The sequence below is a fragment of the Gymnoscopelus braueri genome (assembly GCF_963280865.1).
Source record: "Gymnoscopelus braueri genome assembly, chromosome: 3".
Classification (NCBI taxonomy): domain Eukaryota; kingdom Metazoa; phylum Chordata; class Actinopteri; order Myctophiformes; family Myctophidae; genus Gymnoscopelus; species Gymnoscopelus braueri.
In genome coordinates this window covers 8,005,713-8,017,699 of record NC_137612.1, presented here as the reverse complement: position 1 = coordinate 8,017,699, position 11,987 = coordinate 8,005,713, and the positions used below count along the sequence as shown (strand labels likewise).

The 11,987-nt window shown below is 42.3% G+C and overlaps 1 protein-coding gene across 1 annotated transcript in view; it reads right to left on the bottom strand.

Moving 5' to 3' along the window:
- Positions 1 to 11,126: 11,126 nt before the first annotated feature.
- Positions 11,127 to 11,987, bottom strand: part of srgap3 (SLIT-ROBO Rho GTPase activating protein 3) — a gene marked incomplete at its 3' end in the record, with an annotated part of 151,414 nt that continues 150,553 nt past the window's right edge. The window contains exon 22 of the mRNA XM_080423383.1: positions 11,127 to 11,639. Within this exon, the coding sequence (XP_080279509.1) occupies positions 11,127 to 11,639 (513 nt within the window). The remainder of the gene's footprint in view (positions 11,640 to 11,987) is intronic.

The window sequence follows — 11,987 nt, the reverse complement described above, 5'->3', positions numbered from 1 at the left end:
AAACATTTATTTACAGCGAGTTGCTTGCATTTTTAGTATCAAAACAACTCAGAACATGAATGTATTCATGTTAGATTACAAGTAGATGATGTGAGCAACAACAACAAACAAACCACTTCAATTCTGGTATCCCTGTTTTGCATGTCATGAAAAGTTCCAGAATTACTTAAGGACATAGCGGATCTACAAGATCACAATGTGAGGCATTGTGAGCTTGTAGATGCTATTTTTACCAGGTTGCTTGCAGCCTGGTCTAGGAAGAGACTGATCAACTAGTCAACACTTTCTAAACACTTTCTAGCGACCTTTTCGTCATTGGCTGTCCTTCAATCCTTTAAGCCAATGGGGAGACTTCCCCGAGACTTCCCCATACTCTGAACGACCGGCGTCCTCCCATGCTATGGGATCATAGCCTAGAACAAAAAAAAAGTGTGGTCGTCGCCACCAAACAAACTATTTTTTTTTAAAAACGGTGTGGTTGTCGTCGCCACCAAACAAGCTATTGACTTGACTCCTCATACACACACAGCGCCGCCTCCAACAGCGATTTGTTACTCCGCGAGCGAAAGGGTACAGCCTACAGGACCACGGGTCCATTTGGTTCCGTGCGGGGACGCTGGAGAGAGCAACCTGGTATTAATATGACTGTGTCATCATTTCTTGTTTGAATAGAATGTGTACAAAAAAAATTAATTTTTGGATAACAGGGTTAAAATTATCAAAAACAGAAAGACACAGTAGTAACTGGACCCATCTTGTCTGAGGGACCCCCTGCTGTGCATGGGAACAGTACAGCGTGGCCCCCCACAGGGGAACTGAACTGAAGCTCAACAGCAAAGAGAGGCTAAACTAAACTCGGGTCATAAATCATTGGAACCTTGTATATTACACTTTTATGCTTTGTACCTACAGGACAGTGTCTGCCAGCATTCCAGGGGCCACAGAGTCGCATAGATAATTAATTTCATCTCAAACAGCTGATTTCAAGAAAGTGCATTCTTGGTAAGTCTGGTGGAAGTATCATGTCACCCTGCAAGGACCCCTCCGGACCCCTTTGGTGGCATGGTGTTGTTTGATGTTTTCTTTTTTTCTAATGCCAGACGAGAATACTTTAGCTCTTTCTTGTCTAAGAACGTAAGCGAAAGCAGACAAAAACATTTATTTTCAGCGAGTCGCTTGCATTTTTTAGCATCAAAACAACTCAGAACATGAATGTATTTATGCTAGATTATATGGTAGATAATCTGAGTTCCCAGAAGTTTTCGCCAGCTCGGCGAGGAACTTCTGGGCCAGAGCCCTGGTATTTGTGGGCGGGATGTAATTTACGCTCAGAATCTGAGCGGACACGCCTCTTACCGGTCTGAGAGCTGTGCAACTCGTCTAAAAAGTCCGACGAGAGGCAAACAGCAGTACACAACGATGGCGGCCGCAATTTCTCAAGGGGAAATTGCTTCCCGTCGATCCTATTTAGATGCAACACCCAGTGCATGTGGATCCCGCCCCCTTTTCTTCATTGGCTGTTGATTTGAATCACAACGTAGTGGCCGCGCCCCTGCTGTCCAAGCTCCGACGCAATGCCTCCCAGACTATATGGTAGATGATATGAGCAACAACAATCATGGCTCCACATTTTATTTTGTTTCCTTTAAACCACTTGAATTCTGCCATCCCTGTTTTGCCATGTCATTATACATGAAAAGTTCCAGAATTATTTTTGGAACATAGCGGATCTACAAGCCTGATGGGGACGTATGATGTCACCCTGCCAAGGAGCCCTTTGGACACATGGCTTTTGGTGGCATGGTGTGTTGTCCACGCTATTATGTGTAAGTGATTCAGATCGCATTTGTGTATTCAGACAGTGTCCAGTTGTCTAGACTGAGACACAAAATTTGATTTTAATCACATTTCAAACCATCTAGGTATGTGGTTCAAATCTAATTAACAAAAATCTGTTTCTAAGTGTTTTTTTTGCTGTTCAGACTGGATCAAAATCAATCTCATTCCAATGGGGACAGGTCAAAAATGTGACTTGGGCTGCCAGCCTGAGCATGTAGCCTGTGTACCACAGTACTCTGAGGTTGTTTATCACACAGACTGCTAAAGCTTTCACTCACCATTGCACCCTATCTTCCAGAGTTGGGTGGCCTTCATTGGTCTGGTGGGGGATTGACCGGTAAGTCCATGATTTCTGAGTCGAGTCTGATGACACCACATAAACCATCCCTCCAGACTATTGTATATATGTGTGCACAAGGCCAACAGATAGAGAGAGAGAGAGAGAGAGAGAGAGAGAGAGAGAGAGAGAGAGAGAGAGAGAGAGAGAGAGAGAGAGAGAGAGAGAGAAATGGAGATGGAGATGGAGAGAGAGAGTGAAAGAGAGTGAAAGAGAGAAAGGGAGGCAGAGACAGGGAGCGAAACATGAAGTTTGACATTACTGCATCAGGCAGTGTAGGCAATTATTATTACTAGTCCATACCCGGGGGGGGGGGTATGAGCAGCCAAAGTATGTGCAGTTTTGGTTATGCGCTGTGCACAGACAATATATCAGGGATGGAAAGTTACTTTGTACTTACTTGGTACCTGCAACAGTTCCACCACACACACACACACACACGCGCGCGCGTGCGTCCCGTCGCGTCGCAACACACACACACACACACACACACACACACACACACACACACACACACACAGCCATTTGAAAATAGAAGATCTACAAGCTCACAATGCGTCGCATTGTGAGCTTGTAGATCTTCTATTTTCAAAATCTTTTTACATTTTATACATTTGAGAACTTGTGAAATGGGACATCCTGCATAATGAGTGCTTTCTACTTTTGGTACTTTAAGTACATTTTGATGCCAATACTTGTACTTTTACTCAAGTACATTTTGAATACTAGACTTTTACTTGTAACAGAGTATTTCTACATTGCAATATTAACACTTTTACTTAGTAAAATATGTGAGTACTTTTTCCACCACTGTTTCTGACCCAGGACCCCATAGAAGAAAACATTTTTCTTTTTTTTATGCCCTGTCAGTGACCATTATGGTTTAGTGAGAGACTTTGAGTGGGTCTAGATTACAATGTGGTGCAATAAATAAAATAAAACTTGAATTAAACCCCTTGTTTCTAATTACATTTAAAAATAAATAAAAAAGGAACTGCAACCAAACATTTTAACAGTCTACTTACTATATCTGTGTGGTACATGCTGCAGTTTCTCCATCATGTGGCCACATTAGGTATTACAGCACTTTGTCTAGAGTCTCACTATTAAGTTTGCTTCAAGTATTTATAATAAATAGTAAATGAATTAAGCATCTCTTGATTTTTTATCATTGTAATAAATGAGTACAATTCGTTTTTGACTAATTAACTTCCTCTGCCGTCCATTGTTTACAAATATAACTTTTACTGATTCAGAATCATTTTAAACTCATAGTTAGCCTACATGTTATATTACTTATCGTTGCTGTCGGGCAGAAACCGCCTATCTCCATATCCTAACCTTTTTTCCCTTTTTTAATGATTTATTTTGGGGCTTTTATGCCTTTATTTGACAGGACAGTAGGCTGACAGGAAATGGGGAGAGAGATGGGGAGTGACATGCAGCAAAGGCCGTCGTGATCGGGAGTCGAACCCGCAACGCGCTGTCAGGCTACATTGTGCCTAGGTGCTCGAACCGCTATGCCAGTAGCCTGGCTCCACCTCCTGAATTGCTAGCCTCGCATTCAGGGTCTGGTGACGCTGTCAAAGGCGGGCTTTTCTCGGTTGAAAATCTATACGACGAATCGGGATCGGGATAATCCAGTATGAACCAATCGCCAAAGAGTCAAATTTTGGCCACGCCCCCATGTCAGAAAACGGCTGCACTGAGAGGGCTTTCAGACTGAATAATGTAGTGAAACTAAATGAAAATTCAGGCTGAGTGTCAGGCTACTATGCCAGCGGTCCAGGCCCATTTTATAACGTGTTTTTTCGTAAATTAACGCCCTACTTGATCATACAACAGCGTCACACAAAAGCATCAAAAGAAGCAGATTTACAAGCTCAAAACGCAGCGCGAAGCGACGCGTTTTGAGCTTGTAGATCTGCTACTTTTGATGCTTTTGAATTTGAATCCTCAAAAGTAACAGTTTTGGACATAATGAGGTTTCAACCCGACATAGACGTCATACTAATATACGTATATCACTAACTACATTGGCATGGGGCTTTTAATCGTATAACAATGAAATATAAGTTCCCAGCAGCATTGGATCATAGAGCAATTATGTTTTTTTTATTTAGACAGGGTTCTCAACATCCAGACAGTGGTATTTATTGTGTACGTTTACATCACAGGGTTTCCAACCAACCACACACTCATGAAAAAAAACAAAGAAAAAAATAACAGCATCACTAGACAATTTTTTTTAAAGATCAACAGTATGACAATAATACTCACACTCTGGTTCTCACGGCATTAACAGGCACTCAGTCTCTGCTCTCTTTATGGTCACTTCCTGCTGAAGCTTGTAATTCTGTCATATTAATAAACATACCGTTAGCCTCATAGCATAATTGCCTAAGACACTTTTTGGTCAAATTGACATTTTTGCCAAACTCTACTCTCCAACAGTGTTGCCAGACTCAGTGAGAGAAACAAGCAACCAGGTCTAGGAAAACAAGTCCAAAAGAAGCGACTATGGGCCACATGAGCACTTGTCTTTAAACATATACATCAGCTATTTGAAAATAGCAGATCTGCAAGCTCACAACACGTCGTGAGCTTGCAGATCTGCTATTTGCAAATAAAATCTCGGGGGAAATTTATAATAAGCAGACCTGGCAACACTGCTCTCCAACACTGCTGCTTCATTGTGCCTTATTGCCTATGTCCTAAGCCAATCAGAATGCTTGTTACATTCCAAAAAATGACATAGGCAATTATGCTATGAGGCTACTTGTTTGACTTACAGTAGACAGAAATGATTTTGAATGTAACAAGCATTCTGATTGCTGAGAAGGACATGGGCAATAAGGCAGGATGTATCAGCTGTGTTAGGAGTATAGAGTTAGGCAGATATAAATAAAGGTAGATAAACATGACTTAGGCAAAATGAGTGTGTTGAATTTTTTTTTTTTGCCTAATTTGTCGATTTTTCATTTCTTCTTTCCTGAAAACCTTCAAAATATGACTTAGGCAATTATGCTATGAGACTAACAATACAATAATGCACATATCAATCATCATACATTCCATAAACCATTAAAAAAAAAACACAATCCTTGGAACGGAGAGTGGACCAGGTGCCTTATTATAAACCATGCAGGAGGATGATCCATTTCAAGTCCCGTTGATACCAACAATACTGCAATTATTATTATTACTCTTTTTTTTTAGGGAGTGGGGGGGGGGGGGGGGGGGGGTCACGGCTCAACCACAGGACAGGCAGTTCATGGGGGGGAGGAGGAAGAATAAGGGATGAAAGAGTTAACTCTGAGATGATTCTCTGAACCGTATCAGTAGCATGTACAGTAGGTCTTCATAATTTTGAGGCCTTTCCGTTTCAACAAAAAACACTGATAATTGGACCATGATGATGATTCCTCTCTGTAAAAGTGACAACAACTAATGTTTTTCTTTACAAAGTGCAACTGATTATTTATTTCATGAGGGTGTTTATAACCAACAAGCACTGGAGAATGAAAATAATCGATAATCATGGAAAAACCTGTTTGTATCAAACAACTGAGAGACAACACTGCAGTTAAAAAAAAAAGTAAATATAAAAGTTCAATAAAAACTGATGTTGTGCACAAAGGCACTTAAGTTTGAAATGTACTCCTCCTAGACAGAGGGTGTATAAATTAATAAAAATGGCAAAAAACATCTCTATGTGAAAACAGTTGAGTCAAACATGATGCTATTTCTTATGTGCTTTCTTTGTAAAATAGACATATAGCTGTTTTTGATAACATTATTGTCATAGTTTGCCTAACTATACCAAAGATGGATAACAGCAAGATGATCCTTTTATTTGAAATGAATCATTGACTTTATCACTTCTAATATCAGCTCCAGACCAAAGTCATAATAATGCCCAAGAAAGAAAGGTTTCCAATAACCACTTGGCTTATCAGCTATAGAAGTAGAAATACCACTACAAACCAGATGGGGTTGTAACTGTACTGTATGACTTTAAATACGCCATTGCTTGTCTCTAGACAGGCATTCCCAGAGCATGTATATGATCTGAGCTCTCTATTCTTCATAAGAACAGAGTGTTAATGTAGCTACTGTAACTTTTAAATTGGTGTACACATGCTGCTATAAATGTTTACTTCAACTAGGCTGCTGATTCAGGCGTTTTGACATTATGATTTGTCTTCAAATTATATTTTAGTAACTGCAACACGGTGCATCATTCATCATTCCCAAATACGGTACCCAAAATAATAGGCCCTTCTCTTAAAAACAAAAGGCCAATAATGAAGTAATTTGCGTTGTACCAAAGGCAAGGCACCACATACAGCCGTCGCTTATTTGCCACATCATAATAAGTCAGATAGTTACAGCACGAAACATGCAAGAATCAGGCAGGCTCTTTGGGATGCTGAGCACATGGGTCTGTGGCATCATGGGGCCTGAGATCAAGGCAGGGCTACACTAGAGCTATCAGCCATTCAGAATGACAGGAGGTACAGTAGATATAAGAACATTATTCACTTTGATATTTTTAGCTAGCACTTCTCTAGAAAGTATTGAACGAGATGGGATGCTTCTGGGATGAGACTGTGGCCATCAACTAATAGAGATAAAGCAAAAGTATGAGCAAAGGAGTAGGAAACCACAATAATAGAATGTCACATGTCTCTAGGTATATCACATTTGAGATTTTGAATACACAAAAAATGGCTGAAAACCTACAGTACCTTCCAGCATATTTTTTTGCACTCATGGCATTATGTTATAATGGCAATCAGACTGGAACAGACAAGAGTTAAAGGAGAATTTCGGACCAGCCTTTTCCTTACCTTTTATATGATGTTATTATATCCTAGGACGAGTGGTACTGTAGAAATTTTTCATAACTCCATCCAGAGTCCACCGCAGTTAAAAACCCCAGTGGACGGTCCATGCGCTAGATTGCGTATTTTTTATCATGATTATCTGACGTTCATATTGACAGAAACCTAGCCACAGTGTTTTTGTTAGATCGGCCCCTCCGGAAGTCTCGCAAGATGAGATTTCACCTGCGATCTCATCCAAGTCAGCTTGTAAACACTACGGTGGCCCATTAGGGACAAAAACACTGTGGCTAGGTTTCTGTCAATATGAACATCAGAAAATACATATATAAAATCACGATAAAAATACGCGATCTAGCGCATGGAACGTCCGCTCTGGTTTTTAGCTGCGGTGGACTCGGACGAAGTTATGACATTTTTCTACTGTCCTAGTATTAATATCATATAAAGGCAAGAAAAAGGCTAGTCCGAAATTCTCCTTTAACTGAAGGAGGGCCATATTATATTCAGCTTTCAGCTACACTAAATTGACATGGAATGGCGGTTCAAGCTCAATCTGTATTATCTACAGTACAATTACAGAATGCGATCTTTACATACAGTACAACGTACGTGGTCCTTTGCACCAACGCAGTCAGGGAATGTATTTGCTGTGTTATTGTAGCGGGTGGAAATAATACAGGACTTTTGGGGTTGCTTTGAAACAAAAAAATGCCATCCATGGTCTAATATCCCTCGCCTGTTTTGTGTTGTTCTGGCCTGTACAGGATTAACACTTAAAAATATTAATAAAAAAAAGACAACAACAACAAAAATAAACACAACCTAACAAATAAATTATGTACAAGTTTAACTACATGTTTCTTTACCACAGTATTCCTACAATCAGTTGTTACATTAGTTTTTCTGCATTTCATTGTACAGGTTATTATAGACACATTCTAAAGACACAGACATAAATCCTCCCACAGTCCCAACTAGTCCAGGTTCTGTGATGGTTTGAGGATGCAATTTTGTCACAGTTCTGCCTATATTATGGAAAAATGTATACTTTGTGGTGCGACTGTCACGCCACTGAGAAAAAAAGTATGCTTTTATTCGCCAACAACCCAGGTTAATCCTATTCCAAATGACCACACCTCCGTTTATTTCTGATCCCCAAGTGCTGACCAGATCCGTAACCTTACGGGTCCATTTGGTTCCATTTGTACTCTCTCAAGATACCTTATACCGTAAGTATTACGGGGGATCCTGGAATGGCTTCTGAAACAGCATTAACTCATTGTTGTTGTTGCGATAATTAAAGGTAAATCGTTTGGTGATTGCTCGGTTTGCAGTGATTAACGCTGACCTTGTTAACTAGCAGAAAATGTAATCAAAACCATGACAGATAAAATGGCATCCCACACCATTAACCCATCATCTCCTGGCGCAGAGGGAATCCTTCATAATTGGCCATATTCAAAATGGCTGCTATGTTATGTTATACTACTCAGGCGCTGGGAAACCCAATAACGATGATAATAAGAGCAAAATGGCCCCTGAGTGTGAATATGGTCAATGGTGATTACATTTTCTTTTTTTCCTCCATACCCTGCATTCAGGAGTTTATAACGTTTTTCATGTTGTTACTTAGCTGGAAATCACTTTATGCTACAAACAGAGGGCATGACAACTTCAAGTAAGTCTTTGTGTATCAGCCAGAAGGCCCGACTTGCCATAGAGACACACAGTCTCCTCCTATAGACTGAGTGTTCCGAGTCAGCCCAGAATGAGGGTCTTCATACCAGCATGGTGGGGCTGAAACATCATCTAGGACAAGTTAGGTAACCAGTGCAGGGTGAAAACTAATACCAAAAAAATATCGCTTCACTTGCATTCGACGCACATCTGAAAGAAGAAGAAGCCGGGCCACGTAGGATTTTTTTTGTTCATCTTGAGGTAAAAGAGATTTACATTTTTCATGTTTTGAGGTTACTTTCTTCTACTCGTACTCTTCACGGGCTGTGTATGTAAATCAAGTTTCACGGAGGGCTGAGGTGATGTGTTATCAAACCCATGCAGCTTCTCTGACTTCTCTGTCACCATGGTAACGACAGGCTCACTTGAGGAGCTTCCTGAAATTCATGAGTTTAAATCAAAACGGGGAGAAAGAACAAACGGCTGCTTTTTCCACACACACCACCAGCGCCTAGTTTTACACACAATGCTTTCATCTCACTTAGGGAAGCTGCACAGTCAAATCCTCAGTGTTAATTAAACCCAGTGGTTCAAAAAGCGTTTTCGTGTCAAGGACCCCCCGCATCTGAAAATAGTTTGTGCCAGGGAAGGAAGGGACCCCATAAGAGAAGATGTGTGTTGTTTAAAATGTTCAAATGTTCAAATTTATTCCACATAAGTATAAAATAGGGTTAACTCTCTCAGTGCCACGCCCCGAGATATCCCGAGTTTTTCCCGAGTACCCTCCCTGCCAGCACGAGAAATCCCGAGTTTTTACTTTTGACTGTGGTCGCGCTATTCTGTTTATTTTTCATGATCACTTTCGCTTCCTGACTCCTTCAGACTCATTGGGTTCCGGTTTCATGACGCAGATTCCGTTTCCGGTTCTCATTTTTTTCCCGCGGTCATTTTCGGCCAGAATAGGGAAAGTCACGGTTTTTCACACGGTATAAAAAACGAACGGAGAGGTCCACGTCTACTCTCTTTGGTCTGGGTGACGATCAGTCATCGTAGTCGTGTATCACATCGTAATTTAGCCCGATCAACGATTGTCGAAAATGTCAACATCCGGTTATGACCGGATGTGACGTGAGCCTGTTTGGGAGGGGGCGAGTGAGCCAGCGAGGTCATCAATGTGTCGATTTGTTGCTCTCTACTGGTAGAACTGTATTATGGGTTTAAAAACCCAATCAGATAATTTATTTGAATGAAAAATTACAAAAAAACAAAACAAAAAAAAAACGCAAATTGCTGGCACTGGGGGAGTACTTTATGAAAATACCCTTGGCAGTGAAAGAGTTAACTCATTTTGATGATGTATTTCTTTCTTCTTTTTTTTTATCCCACAATTTTGTAACCCATTCTTTCACCCAGTGCAAATTGCCTATGTAATCCTGGGCGCTACTCTCCCTCTGCCAGCGTGGGGAGAGCCCAGAACTGAGCTCATGCCTCCTTCAATGCATGAGGCGCTAGCAAGCCGCTTCTCCTCGGGGAAACGGGGAGAACATGCAAACTCCACACAGAAAGGCCCTTTCGCCAAACCCCACCTAGGGTATGGGCACTGATGACGCGGAGGAGAGGACACTCCCCCAGCGCCCACAGCGTCCCCGTTCGGGAATCGAACCCAGGACATTCTAGCTGTGAGGCGACAGAGCTACCGAATGCGCCACCTCGCCCCCTATTTTGATGATGTATTAACCAATTTAGCTGGGGACCCCCTGGAACCCCCTCAAGGACCCCTGGCTGGGAGTCCCCCGGACCCCACTTTTGAGAACCACTGAATTGACCCTTGGCAGCGTAAAAAAAAAGAAAATGGACTCAAATTGGGACCCTTACAGATTAACCCATTAATACCTGGAACTGTGTCATTTTTAGATTTGAGCTAAAAAGCATTATTTTACACTTTGGGCTATTCAAAAATAGCAGATATACAAGCTCATAGCGCGGCACCGAGTGCCGCGCTACGAGCTTGTAGATCTGCTATTTTTGAAAAATCGTGAAAATGTGTGCAAAGCTTTGAATATATATATTTTTAAAGCAAACATTTTTAACTCAAATCTTTGCTTCTGGGGGGTCCCTGGAACAACACATTTTGAGATGGGGGTCCGCGGCCAAATACATATCATTTTGGGGGTCCTTGACATGAAAAAGATTCAGCACCACTGATATAGAAACAGACGTTTTTTCAGAAAACTGTTGAGATTTAGGAGACGTGTAGAATCGGCTTCAGGTCTCAATGGGTTAAAATAACACTGAGGGGTTCCACTGTGTGTGTGTGTGTGTGTGTGTGTGTGTGTGTGTGTGTGTGTGTGTGTGTGTGTGTGTGTGTGTGTGTGTGTGTGTGTGTGTGAAAACCGTTTCCCTCGCTACAGATGCTACCTCTGCTACATGGTGCCAGACTTCTCTCCCGCGCCGTTGGCAGTGTTAGCGCCGGCCGCGGCCGCGGCTGCCGCCGTTGCGTTGCCGCCGCTGCCGCCCGGGAACATCTTCTCCGTGGGGGTGACGGCGGGGCTGCCCACCCCCGAGGAGCTGGAGCTGCTGGAGCGGTGCTGGGTCGGGGGCGCCGGGCGCACGGGCCTCATGGGAGGCGGGCGGAGCTGAGCGCCCGCCAGCCGGGCGGCGGACATCAGGGCGGGCTTGAAGGTGGACATCATCTCCGAGGTGGAGGAGCTGCTGCGGCGCATGGCGGCGTCCGGGTCTCGGATCATGATGGTGTGCAGCGGGCTGCCCGGCTCCGAGCTGACCGCGCCGGTTGGGTTCTTCTTCTTCGTGGCGGCCTGGTCCGGCAGCAGGGTGTCCAGGACCACGTCGGGGGCCTGGACCACCTTGGCGGCCGTGTTCTGGCGCTCCAGCTCGCGCAGCTCGTGGAGAGCCGTGGTCATGGTCTTCTCTATGTCCTGGAAAAAAAGAAAAATTATAAATGTTTATATTATTTGGCTTTTTATGCCTTTTTTTTTTTGATAGTATACAGTAGACTGACAGGAAATGGGGAGAGAGAGATGGGGAGTGTGACACGCAGCCAGTGGTGTAAAGTAACTAAGTACATTTACTCAAGTACTTTTACTTAAGTGCAATTTTGAGGTACTTTTACTTTACTGAAGTATTTCCAATTGTCTGTACTTTTACTTCTACTCCACTACATCTCAGAGGCAAATATTGTACTTTTACTCCACTACAATTATTTGAAAACATTAGTTACTAGTTACTTTGCAAATATAAATTAGTACATTATAAAACATACATTA